This window comes from Malurus melanocephalus, unplaced genomic scaffold, assembly GCF_030028575.1.
Source record: "Malurus melanocephalus ecotype Western Australia unplaced genomic scaffold, MMel_1.1 scaffold_184, whole genome shotgun sequence".
NCBI lineage: Eukaryota > Metazoa > Chordata > Aves > Passeriformes > Maluridae > Malurus > Malurus melanocephalus.
Window position 1 is genome coordinate 1325890 of NW_026623416.1, and position 17414 is coordinate 1343303.

Here is a 17414-nt window from a genome sequence, read left to right on the forward strand (position 1 = left end):
CAGTTTGGGAGCRAAAATATCTAATCATTATTCTGTCAAGGCAAACACCAGCCATGGGAGTTAAAACTGCTAGTCAAGCTAGCACAGCTGACAGATGGCTTGCCCATCTGACTTACTATAATGTCAGTGTGGATACTGTAGATTCTGTATCTTTTTTAAAAGGGGCCAGACATTCAGTCGTGTCTGGCTGACTGCTGTGTGCTCATCTAGTGTTAAGCAGCATAATGGCAGTGGCAATACAAGAGCAATGGCAATTAGTTCGTATCAATAGCTACTGATTTTCACTTCTGATGCTTTCAGAATCTCAGGATGTAGAGAATCATACTGTGCTGAACCTGCATTTTCAAAGTGTTGCTGCATGCCTGGTCTGTGCATGCATTTGTTGCAGTTTTCTGTTATGCTGAGACATTTCTGAAAACACTGCCATGTAGCTATTGATAGAGAAATACTCTAATATGCTAATGAAATCAACCAACTGCTTAAAATTTGAGCCAAATATCCCAATTTTCCCTGAAATGCTGTTAGTAGAATAAATATATCTATTAATGAAGTGAGGAATCCATCTTGCAGTCAGTGTTAGGCTCAGGTAGAATACTGCTCCAACCAGAAAGCTCCTTTCCTCTCTTTGCCACTTACTGTTGCACTCTGTGGCGCTACATCCAGCATGAAAACCAGTTTTGGAAACATATCTTCTGAGAACTGATCTCTTGTCTAACACTGGCAATTCACAGCTATTTGTTGCTTGGAGCAAGCTTTCAGCTTGCCAAGCACAGTTTGTAGACAAGTTTGTGGTTTATTCCAGGCTTTGATTTGCTGATTGGTCATGTTTATCAYAAACCACAAGGGGTTGTGAACTGCCATGCACTGAAGATCTTAATTTCTATTACTACAGCATCCAAATAACAGGGTAGYTTCAAAAGCCTCCTGTAAGCTGTAATCCACAGTCTGAGGCATTTCTACTCTATTGATAAAGAAAATGTAACCTTGAAGGTTTAATGGGTTTATGTAAAGTCTGACCATTGTAGAGSAATATATGTAAGTTTTACTTACTTCTAGATATGTGTGCTTGTGCACATTAATATTTCTGATTCAGCCTCCCATTTAGTACCCTTTCATTAACTGAATTCTGGACTCCCATGTAAGGAAAGGTACAGTTCCACCAAAGGCACCCACGAGAGCTTTTCATGTGTTGAAGACCCACACAATGTTGTTCTGTAACCACCACCAGGTATTAAAAAAATGTCAGAAGGCAGAAACAGAAAGAAATGGGGGAAAGGCTGTACCTAGTACCAAGGGAAATTGTGCCAGGGGAACCAACACTCATCCTTAGTAAGGAGTGTGTAGGTGATGGAGAAGGAATGCAAAACATTTTGCACAGCTTCCAGGGCCAGCTGAGCAGCCACATGAGAATGTCACCATGTTTCTTTGCCTCCAAGATATTCCCTGTTTCAGTGAACTGTAAAAGTATCTCTGCTGATTTAGACAATGCARATGTTACACACTGTGTAGTTAATACTTTTAAGAGAACTGAGGTTTTGTGCAGCAGTGGAAAAAACTGACAAACATGCTGTCATAAGTATTTTTTTTAAAGGGTTGGGGCTGGGGAAATCACTATTCATGCCCAGAGCAGGTCCATCATGTAAGATCAAGAAAGTTAATGGTCTATGAGAAAAAAACCTCATCTCATGAGTTCTTTTCCTGGGCTGCAATGTACCTCTGTACAGGGCCCAAGAAAAGGTCAGGAGTGGGCAGATCACATTTCTAATGGCAGTTTACATGGGTCGATGGTGATAGGACGAGGGGAAAAGGCTTAAGACTTAAACAAAAAAAAAGGATATTTGGATTAGATGGTAGGAAAAAATTCTTTATTCAGAGGGTTGTGGGGTACTGGAACAGATTGCCCAGAAAAGTCGTGGATACCCCATCCCAAGGCCAGGATGGACAGGGCCCTGAGCATCCTAATCTAGTGGGTAGCATTGCTGCCCATGATGGCAACWAGATGATCTTTAAGGTCCCTTCCAATCCATGCGACCATGATTCCATGATAATGCTGAGGCTGGCAAACACCAGTTCCCAAATTTTAGCACTTTTCATTTTTGCAGGATTTTATCCTTAGTTGTTTAATTGTGCCTTGAATTTTCAATCTGTTTAGAGACATTAAATTTATTAATCAACATTATTAATTCAATTTGTCAGAGCTCCTTAAAGCATGATTTCTGGAGATGGCAAACCTTTACCAGCATTTTGCTGAATGGATGTTCTGTATAGATTTATAAAATACTGAAAACTAACAAATAACCATGAAAAGAAGTAGTAGAAAGTTACCTTATTTTTACTTTGAAAATGCTGTTTTCACAAAGTCTTGTGAGGTTCCTGAAGATCATAATTTTCATGCTGTGCATTCATCTAGCCAGCRTGACAAACTCCTGCTCAAATCTCARCTTGGCACATGACTGCCATTGGAGATCTGGACCTTAACATCTCTGGAACGGGACTTTGATGACTGAGTCATGCAGACATTTAAATATTTACAGCTAAATCTCTTACTTTTGAAAGAGGTAGGAAGGTCTACAAAGCTCCCTCTTGGTCAATCCTGAGTAGGTAATCCCGGTAGGTGTATGCAGCTATTTTTGGAATTATTCCTTTAACACTCACACTGAGCTGACACAAATGCTAGATTTCAGAGTCTCCTGGGGGAAAAAAACCCAGAAGGCTTAAAGAAAAACCATGTGTTGTGACAATAATTGTTTATTAGGTAAAGCAAAATCTGCACATGCAAGCAAAGAAAACCAAAGTATCCATTCACCACTTCCCATTAACTGGCTCCAGGAAAACAGGGCTCCATCATGCATCTTTCATCTATAATCATCACCAATGTACAAAACATAAATTAAAACCTCCTTCATAAATATTTTTCAGCTAGCTGGACTTCTTTACTCCTCTAATGTTCARTCAACTAAAATGCAGTTCCTGCTTCTGATGCYTGGAAGACTAATAAAATYGTCATGTGAGGAGAGTTGTCCAATGGCTTCCAGTTTCTCATTAGTAAATCAGAATTTAATATTTTTTAGACTAATGGAGGAAAGGAGAAGGAGGGAGAGTAAACAGCCTTCACTGCATTAGTCAGCCCACACCTTCAAAATAAAGACTGTAATAGTAGTCCCTCACATGGCTGATGTCCGATGTGCTGAAAACATGAAAAACATTAGAGCTCCTAGAATTAATCTGTASCCAGCAGTGGAGATTTGGAATTTGCATTTTGCAGAGAGCAGCACTCATCTGCTTGGGCCATTTTTAGTGATGAGCTAAGAAGCAGCAATAAGCAGAGTGGGATTTGTGTCCCAGTTAGCAGTGATCATGACTACTTATTGGCAAAAGAATTTTTGGTTTCTGGTTTTTTTTTTTTGTTTTTTTTTGGTTTTTTTTGTTTTTTTTTTACAAAAAAGGTCTTATATCTTATTTACAGAGGAGTTTTCAGGGATTATGAGTTTCTACATATCCTGACTTTGTTTCACCCTTTTATGCCTCTGGGTAGATTTGTGTATTTATTAAGTGTAATTGCGTATGTTTATTTCTGAATCCGTGTATACACACAGCAGGAATGTATCCCATTATTCCTAGGATTGCTGTACAGTTCTTTCAAGGAAAGGGCCAGGACTTCTTGTGGTCATATGCATAATTCTGGAAAACTCTGCAGGTTTGATCAGAGAAGCAAATACAGAGGAGCAAATGTCTGTGATTGTCCCCCAGCTACTGCTTGTCAAGACAAAAAATTGACCTCCAGTAGCTGAACAGATCGCAGATTTACAAACTAGAGGTGGTCACTTTAGACTCAGTTCTGTCCCCCTCTTTGGCTTCCTAGTAATTAATATTGGAGTTTGACTGGTGCTTGTCTCACAGTTTTTTTCAGAAGAAGAATTTGATTTGATTTTCGAGGCTTCAAAAGAAACCACTGGATATTTTGGAAGCTAGTTCAAAATCTGAACATGACCTGTTAAAAATGTGGTGGCTCATTTTTTGTGTCATCTAACCTTGACTCTTTTCCAGTTTTTCTGCTGTAAATCAAGCAATTCTTCAGTACTTCCTGCATCCCAGAGGAAGTCCCTGTACATTTGTAARTTGCTTCAGAGAGATTGTTTTAGTAAAGCTGCACAGGTCCTGAAGTCTCTCACTGAGAACAAGGTCTTTGCACAGCACCAGAAAGGGACTGAGACCAGAGATTAAAAATATACACTAGTAGAATGTAGTTAACTTGCTGGGGTCAAATAGGAGAGAGCTTTGGTCTGTGCAAGAATGTTTGTTAAGTACCACAGTACCTCAGGGCTTCATAGTACTCCATGTCATAAATCTTCTTGAATGGTAGGAGGGAAGAACTGGGATGGAGAGTGAGGGTGCAGATTGTGACTGGAAACAGCCGGGAACACAACGTGAAGTCTCACATTTTCTTGACCTGCAGAGGACCAATACAGCAGCAGTTCCTGAGTGTGTCTTATTCAATCCAATGTAGAGGATTTCCTAAAATTCTTCTTCCTGCAGCACTGTCTGAATTAATGCCAGGTCTTGTTCYAGTATCAAGCTCCTGACATTTGCACCTTCCCTACAGGCAGTGAGGTATAGTGAGGCTGGTAGAATGGAAGATGTTATCAAGCATATGCTACATTGGATTAGGGGGACTTGGCTCTACATCATAGCTGGGGCTACAGAGCTCTTATGCCATCCTGGGCACATCATCCGAGCCTTCCAGCCAGAATCCCTGCACATATCTATGGCAGAGGGAGTTTCAGACATCATTCTTCTTCCCTAGACTCAGTCAAGGTCTTTCAGCTGTATGTCAGACACAAGGAATGAAATGCTGGTGCTGCTGGTCCCGTTTAAACTGACATTAGATTTTCACCCAAGGTCCAAACAGGGAAGCATAGGAAGCACAGTTCCTGTCCCAGCAAGGCTGTGGTTCCATCACTCAGTCCCTGCCCTTTCTTCTCTCATGCCTTAGTGCAATGGAAAACACCACGAGGTTTTGTGCACTCAGTGGGTCCCATGGTGCTCTCTACAAAGTGCCCAGCACAAATGACTGAGGTTCCCTGCTCCCACCTCAGTAAGGACTGATTGCAAAGACAGGCCTATCTTCAGGAATCTTTTGGCTGTATGTCACAAATAAATAAAATGGCTAGAATCATACCTGTGGGTGACCTCATCCCTTCTTTCCCGTCCTCCAGCTGCACACTGGGATGATCTGTCTCTCTGTCCCATCTACTGCTCTACACACCCCCATGGCCCTGCTCACCTTAGGCAGCTGCTGACCTGCTTGCAGCCTGAAGTGAGGTGATTTCCACTAACACATTGTGATGACTTGGCCAGGCAGATGTTTACGGGATGAACACTTTTCTGATGAAKGAATTTTAATTGATTCAAGCACCAACACTTTTCCGACATGGTTAGTTCAAGACCACAACAATTGTGTTTTCTTTTCTCTCTCCTGGACACCATGATGTGAGTCAGACACTGTAGCAAACACTGAGTGAGTCCGATGCCTTTCTTGGCATGACAAATGTAGAACAACAACCGAGCACTCCTCCCCATGTCAATCCCCACGGCCAGTTCTTCCATCTTTGTGAAAAATCTGCCTGATGCAGGGATTCTGGACTCTCTTTTGATACCTTATTCACCACTGAAACAGGAAATTGGCTTTTGGAGACCTTGAAGATTTATATTCTTATTGATACACAAGTGAAAGCTGATGCTTAGGAATATTTGTTCCTCACTCTCTGGATATAMTGTGTGTTCTGTCACAAAACYYTCTCAGAAATTACTATAATAWTAATAWTAYATAATAATACTATAATAAATCACTATAACATTACGTTGCTCATAAGCTGTGCTGATAAAGTCACAAATGACATTTTGTTCTAGGTACTAATCAAAGCTGGGGTCCTCCAGTGTGTCCCTTCCATTTGGCTAGCTGAGAGGCTTTGAAAGGGCTCAGTGGAAGAGCAGACCAATAACATTTGGCAACAATTCCAGCTGCCTCAGGCAAAGAGGCCTTGGCTTGGCMAAGCTCATCCAGAAAATCTACTGTTCTGAGATGTGGCAGGGTTGTACTGGTCTGGAGGGAAAGGCATCTGAGTCAAAGACAGATTACAATATTCATTCTATCTCAAGCATATTATCCAGTGAGAGAATGTTCTTTTAGAGCTTTGTCCCACCTCTGTTAATCAAGCTATAAGCAGTACCTTGCTCTGGATATGATTTTACAGAAAAAATAGGCTGTCCGCAGAGATAATCATTAAGAAGTTGGATTAAGACACAGCACACATAAACTATCACACACTTCACCGATTAATTGTCTCCACATGAATGCACCTGAGGGATCTTTCTGTATCATACATCTGAAAGTCATACCAGACAATATGTTCTACTACCCCACAAACTATGTGCATACCTCATGGTTGCATACATAAAACACTTCCATAACCTTGGTTTTAAACATCCAGTCTGGGGCCATATGGATGATTTCTACTGATCACACCAAAGGGTTTTTTGCTATGAACGAGAAATTCAAATGGCAACTCTTCAGCAGGGGCAATTTGTGACAGAGGAAYTACCTGGTGTAGCTCACAAGAAGGCTTAAGGGCAGAACTGGTTAAACTGAGTGGAAGCAGGAATGCCAGAACCAGAAGAACCACCATGTGAAGGAGTGAAGATTCCGTTGCTGATGAGAAATGTTCCAGTGTTATCTTGTAATTCAAGTGGTCAGGGGCCCTTTTTGGTGAATGTCTTGGTAGACAGAGCTGGTGCTGGGGAATTAACCCAATACTGGGCTGAGGCACTCCGTGCCAGCAATCACATGGTGGGCACAGGTGCAATTGTACATACACATTCAGAGCGTGCTGCATCTTTGCAGGCTCCTTGGAGAACCATCAGTGACAGCAGGACTGTGTCCAAAGCACTTTCCATTCGATCTCTTCATACTCAAGTAAAAACACATGTTCAATTCACCCCAAGGAGTACAACAAAACAGTCATTACCTGTGTGTTCTTGGGTAATATAAAGCCCTACTTGCCTGAGCACAACAAGGATCAACTATCACTTTCTTTGTTCATGTCAGCCAATATTTCACCACAAAATCTTCTTTCAGTTTCTTCCTCTGTATTCCTTGAATCTGAGTCTCTCCAAGGAGACTCTGGAACTGTCTGGAGGTTTTTCCTTCTGCATCCATGAGGAGGTTTGCTCTTTTAATACATTCACTGTGGCTGAAAAATGGTGATACAGACTGTACATGTGCACATTCACATGTGCATACACATACACACACAAAGACACAAACCACCACACCATTACATCCATTCACCAAACACCAGCAGGAGCCTTATTCTGAACTTAAACCAACCCAGTAAAATTAATCAACTTAGAGAATCTCACACTAGCTCCAGAAGGTGGTGAGGTCGTCKTAACTCCTCTATCACATCAAGACTTGCAAGGTTTTTAAAGGCTTACAAGTACAAATGCCCCTGCCTCTGTCTCTGTCCTCAGTAAACTTCATAGCAKATGCATATAAATGTGTATATATTAGTGACAAGATCTGTTTTTGATCATTTGCTAGTCAGTAKTTTTTGGTTTGTAAATAACAAAGCCTTCAAAGATTAATAGGCAAAACAAGCAATGTCAGTCTTTGCCACCTAACCCTAGACTTGTTTCTCTGTATGCAAGGACATTCACATGGAAATGCTAATTCACTTGTTGGGGTCTATGGACTGGAGAAAAGAAGGAAACTCAGTACAGGTTCTCCACTAACAGATACAAATGTTCTCCTGCTCTGTCGGCAGAATCCTTTCTTTTCATGAAAGTGATGCAGTGTGTGAAAGAAAAAAACCAAACACATCAATGAAATATGTAGCTCTGTCAAGCAAGAAGATAAATGTCACAGTGTAATCAGTGCCTCTGTAGGTGTGTTTTCTAGTTTTGGTGGATGAATGGGTAATTTCTCTACTACTTGCTAAATATGCCTATGAGTGAAATGCAGCCTCCAGAGGCATTGAGAGTCAGAGCCTGTCAATTCTGAATGTAGACATCTTGTAAATTCTCTTTGTGCCTCAGACCCACACAGTCACTAATGATGGTTTCTGTCATTCAAGCCTGTTTTTTAAATTTCTAGTTACATTTCTCCAGGAAACTTCAGCATGGGATAGAAGAAATTACTTCAGCGTGCATTTGACGGGAATGTACACACAAAGCCCGAGRAAGATTAAACAAGGCAGACAAGAAATTCTGTTACCTAAACCAAAGAAAACAGTGTTAGTGTTCTGTCAATGTTCTAGCCTAAAGTGTATTACTCTAGCTTGTCCTCTTCTCACTCTGTAACTAAACTCCAGTCTCTGTGATTGATAACCCTTCTGCTCCAAATCGAATGGCTGTTCATTCCTCCCTCTTTTTCCTGTATCTTTCTGCTTTTTAGGGAATGTACAATGGTATTTAAAGGCATTTTGCGGGCGAAAATAAAAATAAAAATTCAAAATTTGCCCCTGCTCAAGGCTGCATACTGACTATTTCTTTTAACCAGGCTCTGGAGCCCTGTCAGTGAATAACCAAACATAAACCTAGCTTTCAGAGCAGTGCTGTCGTTGCAGGTCGTCTGTTGATTATACATACGCTTCTTATATACCATGAGGCAACAGCAGGAAGGAGATGGTATTTTCATTGGCAGGTAATCCTTCAACAATTGATGTGTTAAATGTGATATATACTCAACATGGAGAGATAAGCAATAAGCAGATATACAAGCAAAAGAGTACAAAAGCTAATAAACCAGAACACATTTATACACAGGATGTAATATGCCAGCTGCAGATGGTGTGAATCCTGTAAAAATATCACATCAGTGATGTCCAGCAGTTTGTAAAATTTCTGTTGTGATTCTAAAAATTCCAGCAGGCATCATGAATAATTGCAACAGTCACTTGTTTTTGTTATGTAATAGTTTTTTCATATCTGGTTTTTAAGGTTTCCCATTTGTCAACTTGAGAGTGTACAGTGTTCCATACTGGTGCTAAGGGTACAGGCCAAATTGAAGTCCAGAATTCTGACAGCATTGACATGAGATTTTGGATATTTGGACCTCGCTCTCCAAGTTACTGCAGAGGCTACCAGTTTCTGTGGGTTTACATGACAGAGCACCAGATTTCTCAATGCAAGGGTTAGCATTGTCTGATACATGAAGCTTCCTATCCTTTTAGATGTTGTCAACATTCTCTCCAGTAAAGTTCCAGGAAATAGTTTATTTTCTAGATGGTTACTTTCTGTAGTATGCAGGTTGAATGACAGCTTTCACTTATTCATTTATCAGTTCCAGTGGAGGAGAAAGAAGATTTCAATCTTGGATTGTATCCAAGACTATTTTCACTCTCACATTACCCCTTGTTTCCCTAACTTCTTTCCTATGAAAGTCCAGCAAAGTGACTCAGTGTTTTATGATACATAAGCATTGAATTCTCTCCAGATTTCTTGGATACCACACTAAGGTATTCAAAGTATGCTGTTGGTATTGGTTCAGTACATGCATCTCACTCATTAAAGGATATTAGCTGTACCACTTTTCCTAGGAACAACTGCAGTGGGTRGTTCAGGCACACTGTTCAAGGCTTTGTAATATACTGTCAGTCACCATGTACCATGAGATTTTTTTACTGGCAGCTACACAGGAAGAATGAGACTTGATAACAATTCTCCACTCCCTGAGTTCTTTTATCAACTAATGATAATATTCATTATATCAGTTATTCTATCAAYCCAAAATCTTATTGATTCAATTACATCATTCTTTCATCAATGCACAGGATGGATAGCATTACAAGGTAGCTTGTAGTGTGAAATTTGAACTAGATTGCTATGGGATAAAGGAGTGGCTGTTTGCATAGATTGACAGTCAGGGATGCATTTGCATGAGGTTAACTGTAGGATAAAGGGTGTGGTGCAGCTTTTCCCACTTCGACAAAGAGACCACCCATGACTGTCCCGTCAACACATGCTAGCCAAAATCTGAATGCATTCCAGGAATCTAACTGCCTAAAAGTTAGCTTTTAAATCTGCATTTCAACACTGCAATAGCAGGTCATTGTTTCTTCAGTTTGATGTTCCACTCAGACAGGCTACACTCTGCTACCATTACTCAGTACCTATGACAATCATGCCACTTCATATGGGGTTTAAATATTAGCCACCATGTGTAATACACATTTGGAAAAATTAGTTAATTATTTCTGCTACTACTTGCTCAGAAACAGAGGGATGCATGGCATGGTGTTTTACAGTATGGGATAAAGCTGCATTATCCACTACAAAGTGTCATATTCTCCATTTTAACATGGAAAAGCTTCACAACATCCCTATTTGATGTGTGTTTTAATATATCTGAAGACTGGAGTATAAGAAATTTAGAATGAATGAAGTTGCTTTACCTGGAGTTCTTGTGGAAAGCCTGTGCAATCACAAGGCAAAAATCTTGTAATCTACMTAGAGCCTTAACTATCAGGCTTAATCCAGAGCAGCAACTGAAAGGAGAAAATTCCTACTTATGATAAACACATGATGAAACCACCTATCCTTTTGCCCACACTGTCCCTTCCATTTTGTATTTCTCATTTGAACTGCATATTTTTCAGTACAAATCAAAACTTAGTAGAGTTACTTTAAACTGAAAAAAGATTAGTTTAGATTAGGTACAAGAGGTTTGAGAGATGTGGGAAGAGAGTTTACCATTGAAAACTGAGGCAAAGAAATGTTGAGTGCCTCAGCCTTTTCTGTATCAGACCAGTTGTCCTGCCTTATTCACTGGGGGCTTAAATTTTCTTTGGTCTCTTTTTCTGACCAACTACCTGAAGAAGCCCTTCTCATTATTCTKATTATTCTAGTAAAGTTTCTCCTCAGGCTGGCTGTCTATCACCTGGATTAAGACCTCAACGCACTCTAGGAGTCTCCTAGCTTGCTAACAGTTTGCTCTGCTGCTTTTCCAACAAATGTCAGCATGGATGAAACCCCCCCATCAGGATCAGAACTTGAGTGTGAAGCTTCCTGTAGCTGAAGTAAGAGCACTCCATGAACATCCTCCCCTAGATCTGGTGGCCTCTTGTAAACATCAGCCATTAGGTTTCCCTCRTTGGCTGGATCACAATTTTATCCCATAATTTTTTACCCATTTAACCTGTTCAATCACCTGTTGGTTTTCCACAGCAGCTCTGTGTAGTTTATTCAATCTTTACACAGGGTAACATTCTCCAAACTGCTGCCCGCCCCCCTTCCTTGCCGGTCCCTTCTGAAGGTTCAGAGCCATGGATGCAGGGATCCAGCCATGCAGTTTGTCCCTCTGTGTTTCAGTGACCACAGAGGGTTCAGCTGTTGCTGTTTGTTACCCACGCTGGGRACATCGCCACACGGGCACTTCACCTGTCACAGGTACAGGYTGCTTCACCTCTTTAGGTGAGTGCTCCCCAAAACCTTTGAGGCATTCCACAGCTCAGTTATCATAAATTTTCAGGTTTTTTCAATCTTGACAGACTTACTTGTGGTTAATTATTTTCTATATCTCTCTCTAATAATCAGGCACTTCAGCAACACCAACAGAAACAAAACAGAAGGATTCCTGGTAGAAATCATCCCATCGCAAAGCCTGGCCTATGCAAAGTCTTAAACATCACTTCAGTTCCTTTCAGCTTTAAAGAGATGCCTTGGGTGCAGTGGATGTTTTAACTTTTCAATTTTTAGTGAAACAATATAAACAATACACCTAATCCCAGAGTTTTCAACATTGTGTCACAGYAAGAACCCTGAAAATCACACATGAACCTGATTTTTCCAGACCATTGGAGATGAATGGATACCTAGACTCCAGTATTGTATGGCTTTTTAGCCAGAATTGGTTACGAGGTCAGGAGAAGAGCACTCCTGTTCCGCAAGAGCATGCATCAGTGTCAAGTTACTTGTAATGATTGTTCTGACTCAAACAGATCTGAATTCACCTGAAGCCAGAAGCCTAAAACACTGACTGCAGTGGCTGTCTGATCATTGCAGAGACAAATATTTCAAGTTTGTAAACTTTAAAACAAAAACCACAGCAAAGTGAAAAAAAAGTGGTTTTATAACTTTTCCCTCTATCTGTTTGATAAAAATTACCAAGGAGCATAACTCTGGATATCCATCAATATATTTCTGCTTAGAAAAACGAGTTAACAGTTGTTTTAAACCTTAGATAAAACTTTAARTACCTGAAGACCTGAAGAAAGCTTTTAGTACACTGCTAAAAGCTTGCCTGTTTTCCAAATGTASTACTTACAGTAAGAGGGTATTAGACTAAAGGCCAGTATCTCTTATCCTACTTGAGTAAAATGACACTACGGAAAAAAAAAAATCTGAATCTAGCTTTTGTGATGATGTTATCTTGAAAAGCTTTTATTTAAACTTTGAAGCAACAGGAAAATGGAACAGCGAAGCTCCAGAAGCAAATGAAATGCGGTGCACCACAACTGTCAGATAATGTCTGCAAGACTTCTCCCCCATTGCACAGAAACAGCCTCCCTGAACTTCCAGACAGCTGGTGGTCTGGAATGAGTGTCAGACTAATAGCTGAAGTAGCTTCATCCTGCAGAAGTAGCTTTTCTTTGCTTATCTACAGAAGACAATCTACATGAAAAAAAGATTAGAAAGGTTGTCTTAGTTGAAGGACCAGTACTATTTTCACACCTTTTCCTGTACTGTAAAATTRGTATTCAAATCTGCTGTTTTTAGAGAGCTCACAAAAAAGGAAGTCTGTGCCAAAATGCACTTTTAAGTATTACCTTCAGCATGGGAGTAGTTTTAAAGCAACTTCTCCCCAGGAAGTGAGTGAAAAATGAATCATCACAAAAGCAATAGTGGCTCTGTTCATCTCTTTTTACCAGCTGTGAACTGCCAGGAGCTTCATGCAGGCTGCATGTGCTTGCCAGAAAGCAGGAATCTGRAAGAGGTGTAGACACCTTGGAAAGGTGAAGTGAAAGATGTGCTAGGAAAGTACTTCAGACCCTCCAGTTACACAGAATCAGGAGACAGAAGCTATAGAAGTTGATTCCTGTATCAGGCTGGAGAGCTAACACTCCATGATGCTTAAACAACAGAATCAAGAAAGGTTTTGAATAACCTTATACAATTGTTGGGACACGAGAATCATCTCAATAGTCTGCTACAAACTGCAGAGGCGTTAATCCTCTGGGTAGTCATGGTCCCCTGCTCCCACACTGGATGAAAAACTCAAATTGCATGGAATGAGGGAAAAAACTGGCGCAGTGGGACAATGCTAGCAAAGGCAGGATTTGCGGAAACTTTACCCACTGAAAACATTGCAYAGAAGAAGGCAGCACCGCTGTGCTGTGCAAAATGAATGAATTCTCTGTGTGCGTATTTAGACCTCAGAAAATTACTGTTATTCCACTGAGGGCAGCAACTGCAACCCCCTAGGTAGTAAATTTCGCTGTGAATTTTCTTTGTTAATGCATGTGTCATTTTTCCCATTATTTCACCCTTCCTGAGAACCAAACCCGCTGGGTTGGCTCCGCACAGGCAGCTGTTTCTCCGCATCGCAGAGGCGCACGGAGGTTCCCACAGACATATTCCCTCACTTTCAGAGAAACTCTTAGTTGTGTCCCTGGTGTCTCCTCCTCGCAACGGACTTGCTAGAATGTTATTATCTGACAACGAAGGAATAAACCGCCTCACAGGGACAGGTTAAGGACATCCCTTTCCTTAACCTATCCCTTTACCGACATCCTTGATTTCTTTGCCTGGAGCGGCGGGCGCGGTGTGTCCCTGTGAGGGACCGGTACCCACCGCCTCCCGCTGACGCCTGGATGGGGCGGTCCCCGCTCCCTACACGTGCCTGTGGGGGCCGGCTCGCCCATCGATCGCGACCTTTGCCCCCCGCCCCCGCGCCCTCACCCCAGTCCCCGGAGGGCCGTGCCGCCTCGCTGGGCGCGGAACCGCACAGCCATGGCCAAGGGGCCGCGGCCGCCAAGACGGAACGCGGGACGGGGCGACGACAGTGCCGGGCTCTGCACACCGGGGGTGCTCGGGGCGGGCTGCGGCCCGCCGGGGGTCCCGGTACGGACCCCGCTGCCTCCGTCCGAGGGGGCACCGCCGCAGTGCGGGRCGGCCGCGCCTGTGCGCGCCCCGCGGGTCGTCACGCCCTGCGGCAGCGCTGCTGCGGGCGCCGAGAGGCCTTGGGGAGGCGCCGGGCAGCCGGCGGGCCGCTGGGGCTGGAGGCAGGSAGGGAAGGAGGGAGGCAGTGAGGRAGGGAGGAAGCAGGCGGGGAGACTTCCTCCTCCTCCTCGGCGGCAGCAGTAAGCAGCTTCTCCGCTGGAGCAGTCGGCACGGCTCGGCACCGGCCCCCCCGCCCGGCGGAGCTCCCCATGCCACCCACGCGTCCCCGCGGGCGCTGACCGCTCCGCCGTCCCCGCGGTGGGGTTGCTCCCGGGGCGGCGGCCGCCGCCGGCCGGCCGGAGCGGGCAGCGATGCCGGTGGCCGCCCGCTCGGCAGCCCCCGGGGCCCAGCCCGACGCCGGGTTCCTCGSCCCTGCCCGCCGGCGGGACCGCGGCGTCGCTCCGCGCGGCGAGGAGAGCGGCGGCGAGCGGCACCTCCGTCAGGCCGGCGAGGCGGGCCGGCGCGGCAGATGGGTGGCTTCTTCCGCCGCCCCCTTCCTGCCTGCCTTCTCCTCCTCCCCTCCGCCGCCCCCCGCCTCCTCCGTTGCCTCCTCCCCCGCTGCTGGGGCCGCCGTCGCCGCCTCCACCTCCCCCTCGGCTGCCTCCCTTCTCCCGGCACTCCCCCGGACCCGCGCCCGCGTCCGCTCCCGCTCCGGCTTTCCGGGACTCGCCATGAGCGGCGGTTCCGGTCGCTTGCCGCCGCCCGCCGCCCTCTGCCCGCCGCCGCCCCTCCACGGGCCGAGCTTGCCGGAGGCGGGAGCGCGGAGCCAGGGCCGGGGCAGCCCCGCCGGGCACGGCGCACCCCGCGGCGCCCTGGGCGCCAGAGCCCCGCCACCAGGTGAGCGGGAGAGGGGCCCCGCGGGACGGGGAGCGGGTCCGGGCGTCCCACCCCCGGCTAGCAGCGCAGACGGCCCGCAGGGCCGCGGAGTTGCCCTCCGCAGCGCCCGGGGTCCGTCCGCGGGTGGGGGCCACAGGCGGGACGGGACGGGACGGARGGCAAACTCCCGCTGCTCTGAGCACGGCCCGTCGAGTCGCGGCGGCGGCTGCCGGCAGGCCGTGTGTCGCCCGGCCGGCAGCGAAGTGTTCGGGGCCGCCTTTGCGCCGGTGGCCGGCGCGGCGATGGCTCTTTCCCCGACGGTCGGTCGGGATGCGGCGGTGCGAAGCGCGGGCGGCCCGCAGTGCTGGCACTCGGGCGGGCGCCTCCGGCTGTCGCGCTGCCGCCAGCGCTCCCCAGCCCCGCGCCCCTGCCTGGCGGTGCAGCCGCAGGGGTTGCGCCGTGCGGGGCATCGTGTGCGCTCCCCCTTCTCGCCTGCCTCTCATCACACTTTGATGTGCCCTGGGCAGCGCCGGGGCCTCGCCGGCTCTGCCACCCTCCCTTCCCTGCGCAGCGGCCGCCGGCCTGCTGCAGCCTGCTGGCTGCGCCCCGCGTGTGTGCGTCGGTGTGTGTGTGTGAGAGAGAGAGTGAGAGAGAGAGAGGGGGCGATGTGTCCGTGTCCGTATCCGTGCCCGGAGCCAGGCTCCGCCTCTCGCAGCGGGCTGCCGGTAACTGCGGGAATTCGCGGAGCACAGTGACCGGTCGTATCAAGTTCCTTCGTGGAGCTCCAAAATGCTGTTTGCGAGTCAGCCTCTTGCCGCGTGAGACCCCTCTTGAGTGTCTTCGGGGCTCTCATCGTCAGTCCCATAGTTGTGTTATTGGATTTCCTCTCAGAAACCGCCCCACAGCAGGCTCCCTCTGAGGAGCTGATTTTAGACATGTGGTTCGTTCATCCTGAAGCTTCGATGTTTTCAGGACTGTGGTCCCAGCATATGGGTTGATGTGCTTGTTTATAGCCAAACACAAGAGCCGCTTCCAAGGCTGCGCTGGAGTTTCCCACATGCTTATATTTAAACGCGTGTCTGTGTGGTTTTGGGATCAGGGCCTTAGATATTTTTCCTAAGCAGATTTTTTTTGTGAATGGCAGCCAGAATTAAGTTGCTTATGCATACATGCAGTTACTAATTAGGAAGTGGTATGGGAGAAGGTTAGAAAACAAGACATTGTTCTTTGGCCTGGAGGGTGAAGAAAGAGGTGTCTAATTAAGTCTTTTCTTAGAATGTATTTTTAGTGGTGCTTATGTCTTGGACACATAGTTGGGTGATTTACAGGAGTCTGTGGTATGGTTGTTTATACTGATAGAAATCTTKCTCTGAAATGAAGTAAGTTTTACAGACAAGCTCCTCTTGAAATTCGTGATTGACAACATATTAAAGGATTACAATGCAGAAAGTTGAGGGGGAACTTGATTTTTTTACCTTTGCATTGTATTATATAGTTCAAAACAGCTTTTACTACGTCCCTGAGACCACACAGCACATGGGGCAGATCAGTGTCTCCTGAGCCTTCCAAATAAAATATATWGGAGAAAAAGKTTTTTTTTTCCATTCTAGGTTATTYGTAAATGGAGGTTTTACCTGATGAAGCTCTGTTTCAACTTTATATTCTGAAATTACATGGACATTCCTGCTGTGGATGATAACCTTGTCTTAAAGCCTGATCTCAAAACGTCTCSTAATCTTCTTAGGCTCTTAGCAATYCTATRGTCAAATTGACCTAGTATACTACTGTTGGAAGATAAAAGCTTTTGTATTTTCCATGATTTGGAAAGTCATGGTGGAGAAAAGAACTATAACCGTTATCATATAATGAATTCATCACAGGCCTAGCGTACAAAGATCTTGGTGTTGGATTAGTGAATGCTGGACCTTTTGTTCCCCAGAAAGGAAAGTGGCTTTTTTTGGGTTTGTTCTAAAGTTCTGATATTCACTAGGACAGATCTTGGGTTTAAAAACACTTAGAAGTCCCATGTTTAGTGGTAATTGSAATAGCCAGACTGATTTTGCTCTAAAGCGTTCTTGCAGACACCCAGGTGGGAAGGTTTTTGCAGTATGTGTAAGTCAAAGTAGCAGGTGAATGCTTGTTGCTAGTCATCATCTCAAAAATACATAAGACRTTTTCAGATAGTATGTGGTTGATCTTCTAATTTTGAAATAGTGTCATAATTTATGGACAAATCCAGGAGATTCCTAGATTGGGTATGAGAAATGTTTGTTTGCTTTACTCCAGAGGGAAAGACTGTTAGTCCTCATGAAGGTCTACCTTTTTCTATCAAATGTTTGTCACCAGAGGGAAAAATGATGCACTAAACTCATGCATCAGGG

General features: G+C 44.9%; 1 protein-coding gene across 1 annotated transcript in view; it reads left to right on the plus strand.

Annotated features, from left to right (window-relative positions):
• The first annotated feature begins 14528 nt into the window (after nucleotides 1-14528).
• RNF38 (ring finger protein 38) overlaps nucleotides 14529-17414 on the plus strand; it is a 101251-nt gene continuing 98365 nt past the window's right edge. Inside the window, exon 1 of the mRNA XM_057373077.1 lies at nucleotides 14529-15054. Within this exon, the coding sequence (XP_057229060.1) occupies nucleotides 14529-15054 (526 nt within the window). The remainder of the gene's footprint in view (nucleotides 15055-17414) is intronic.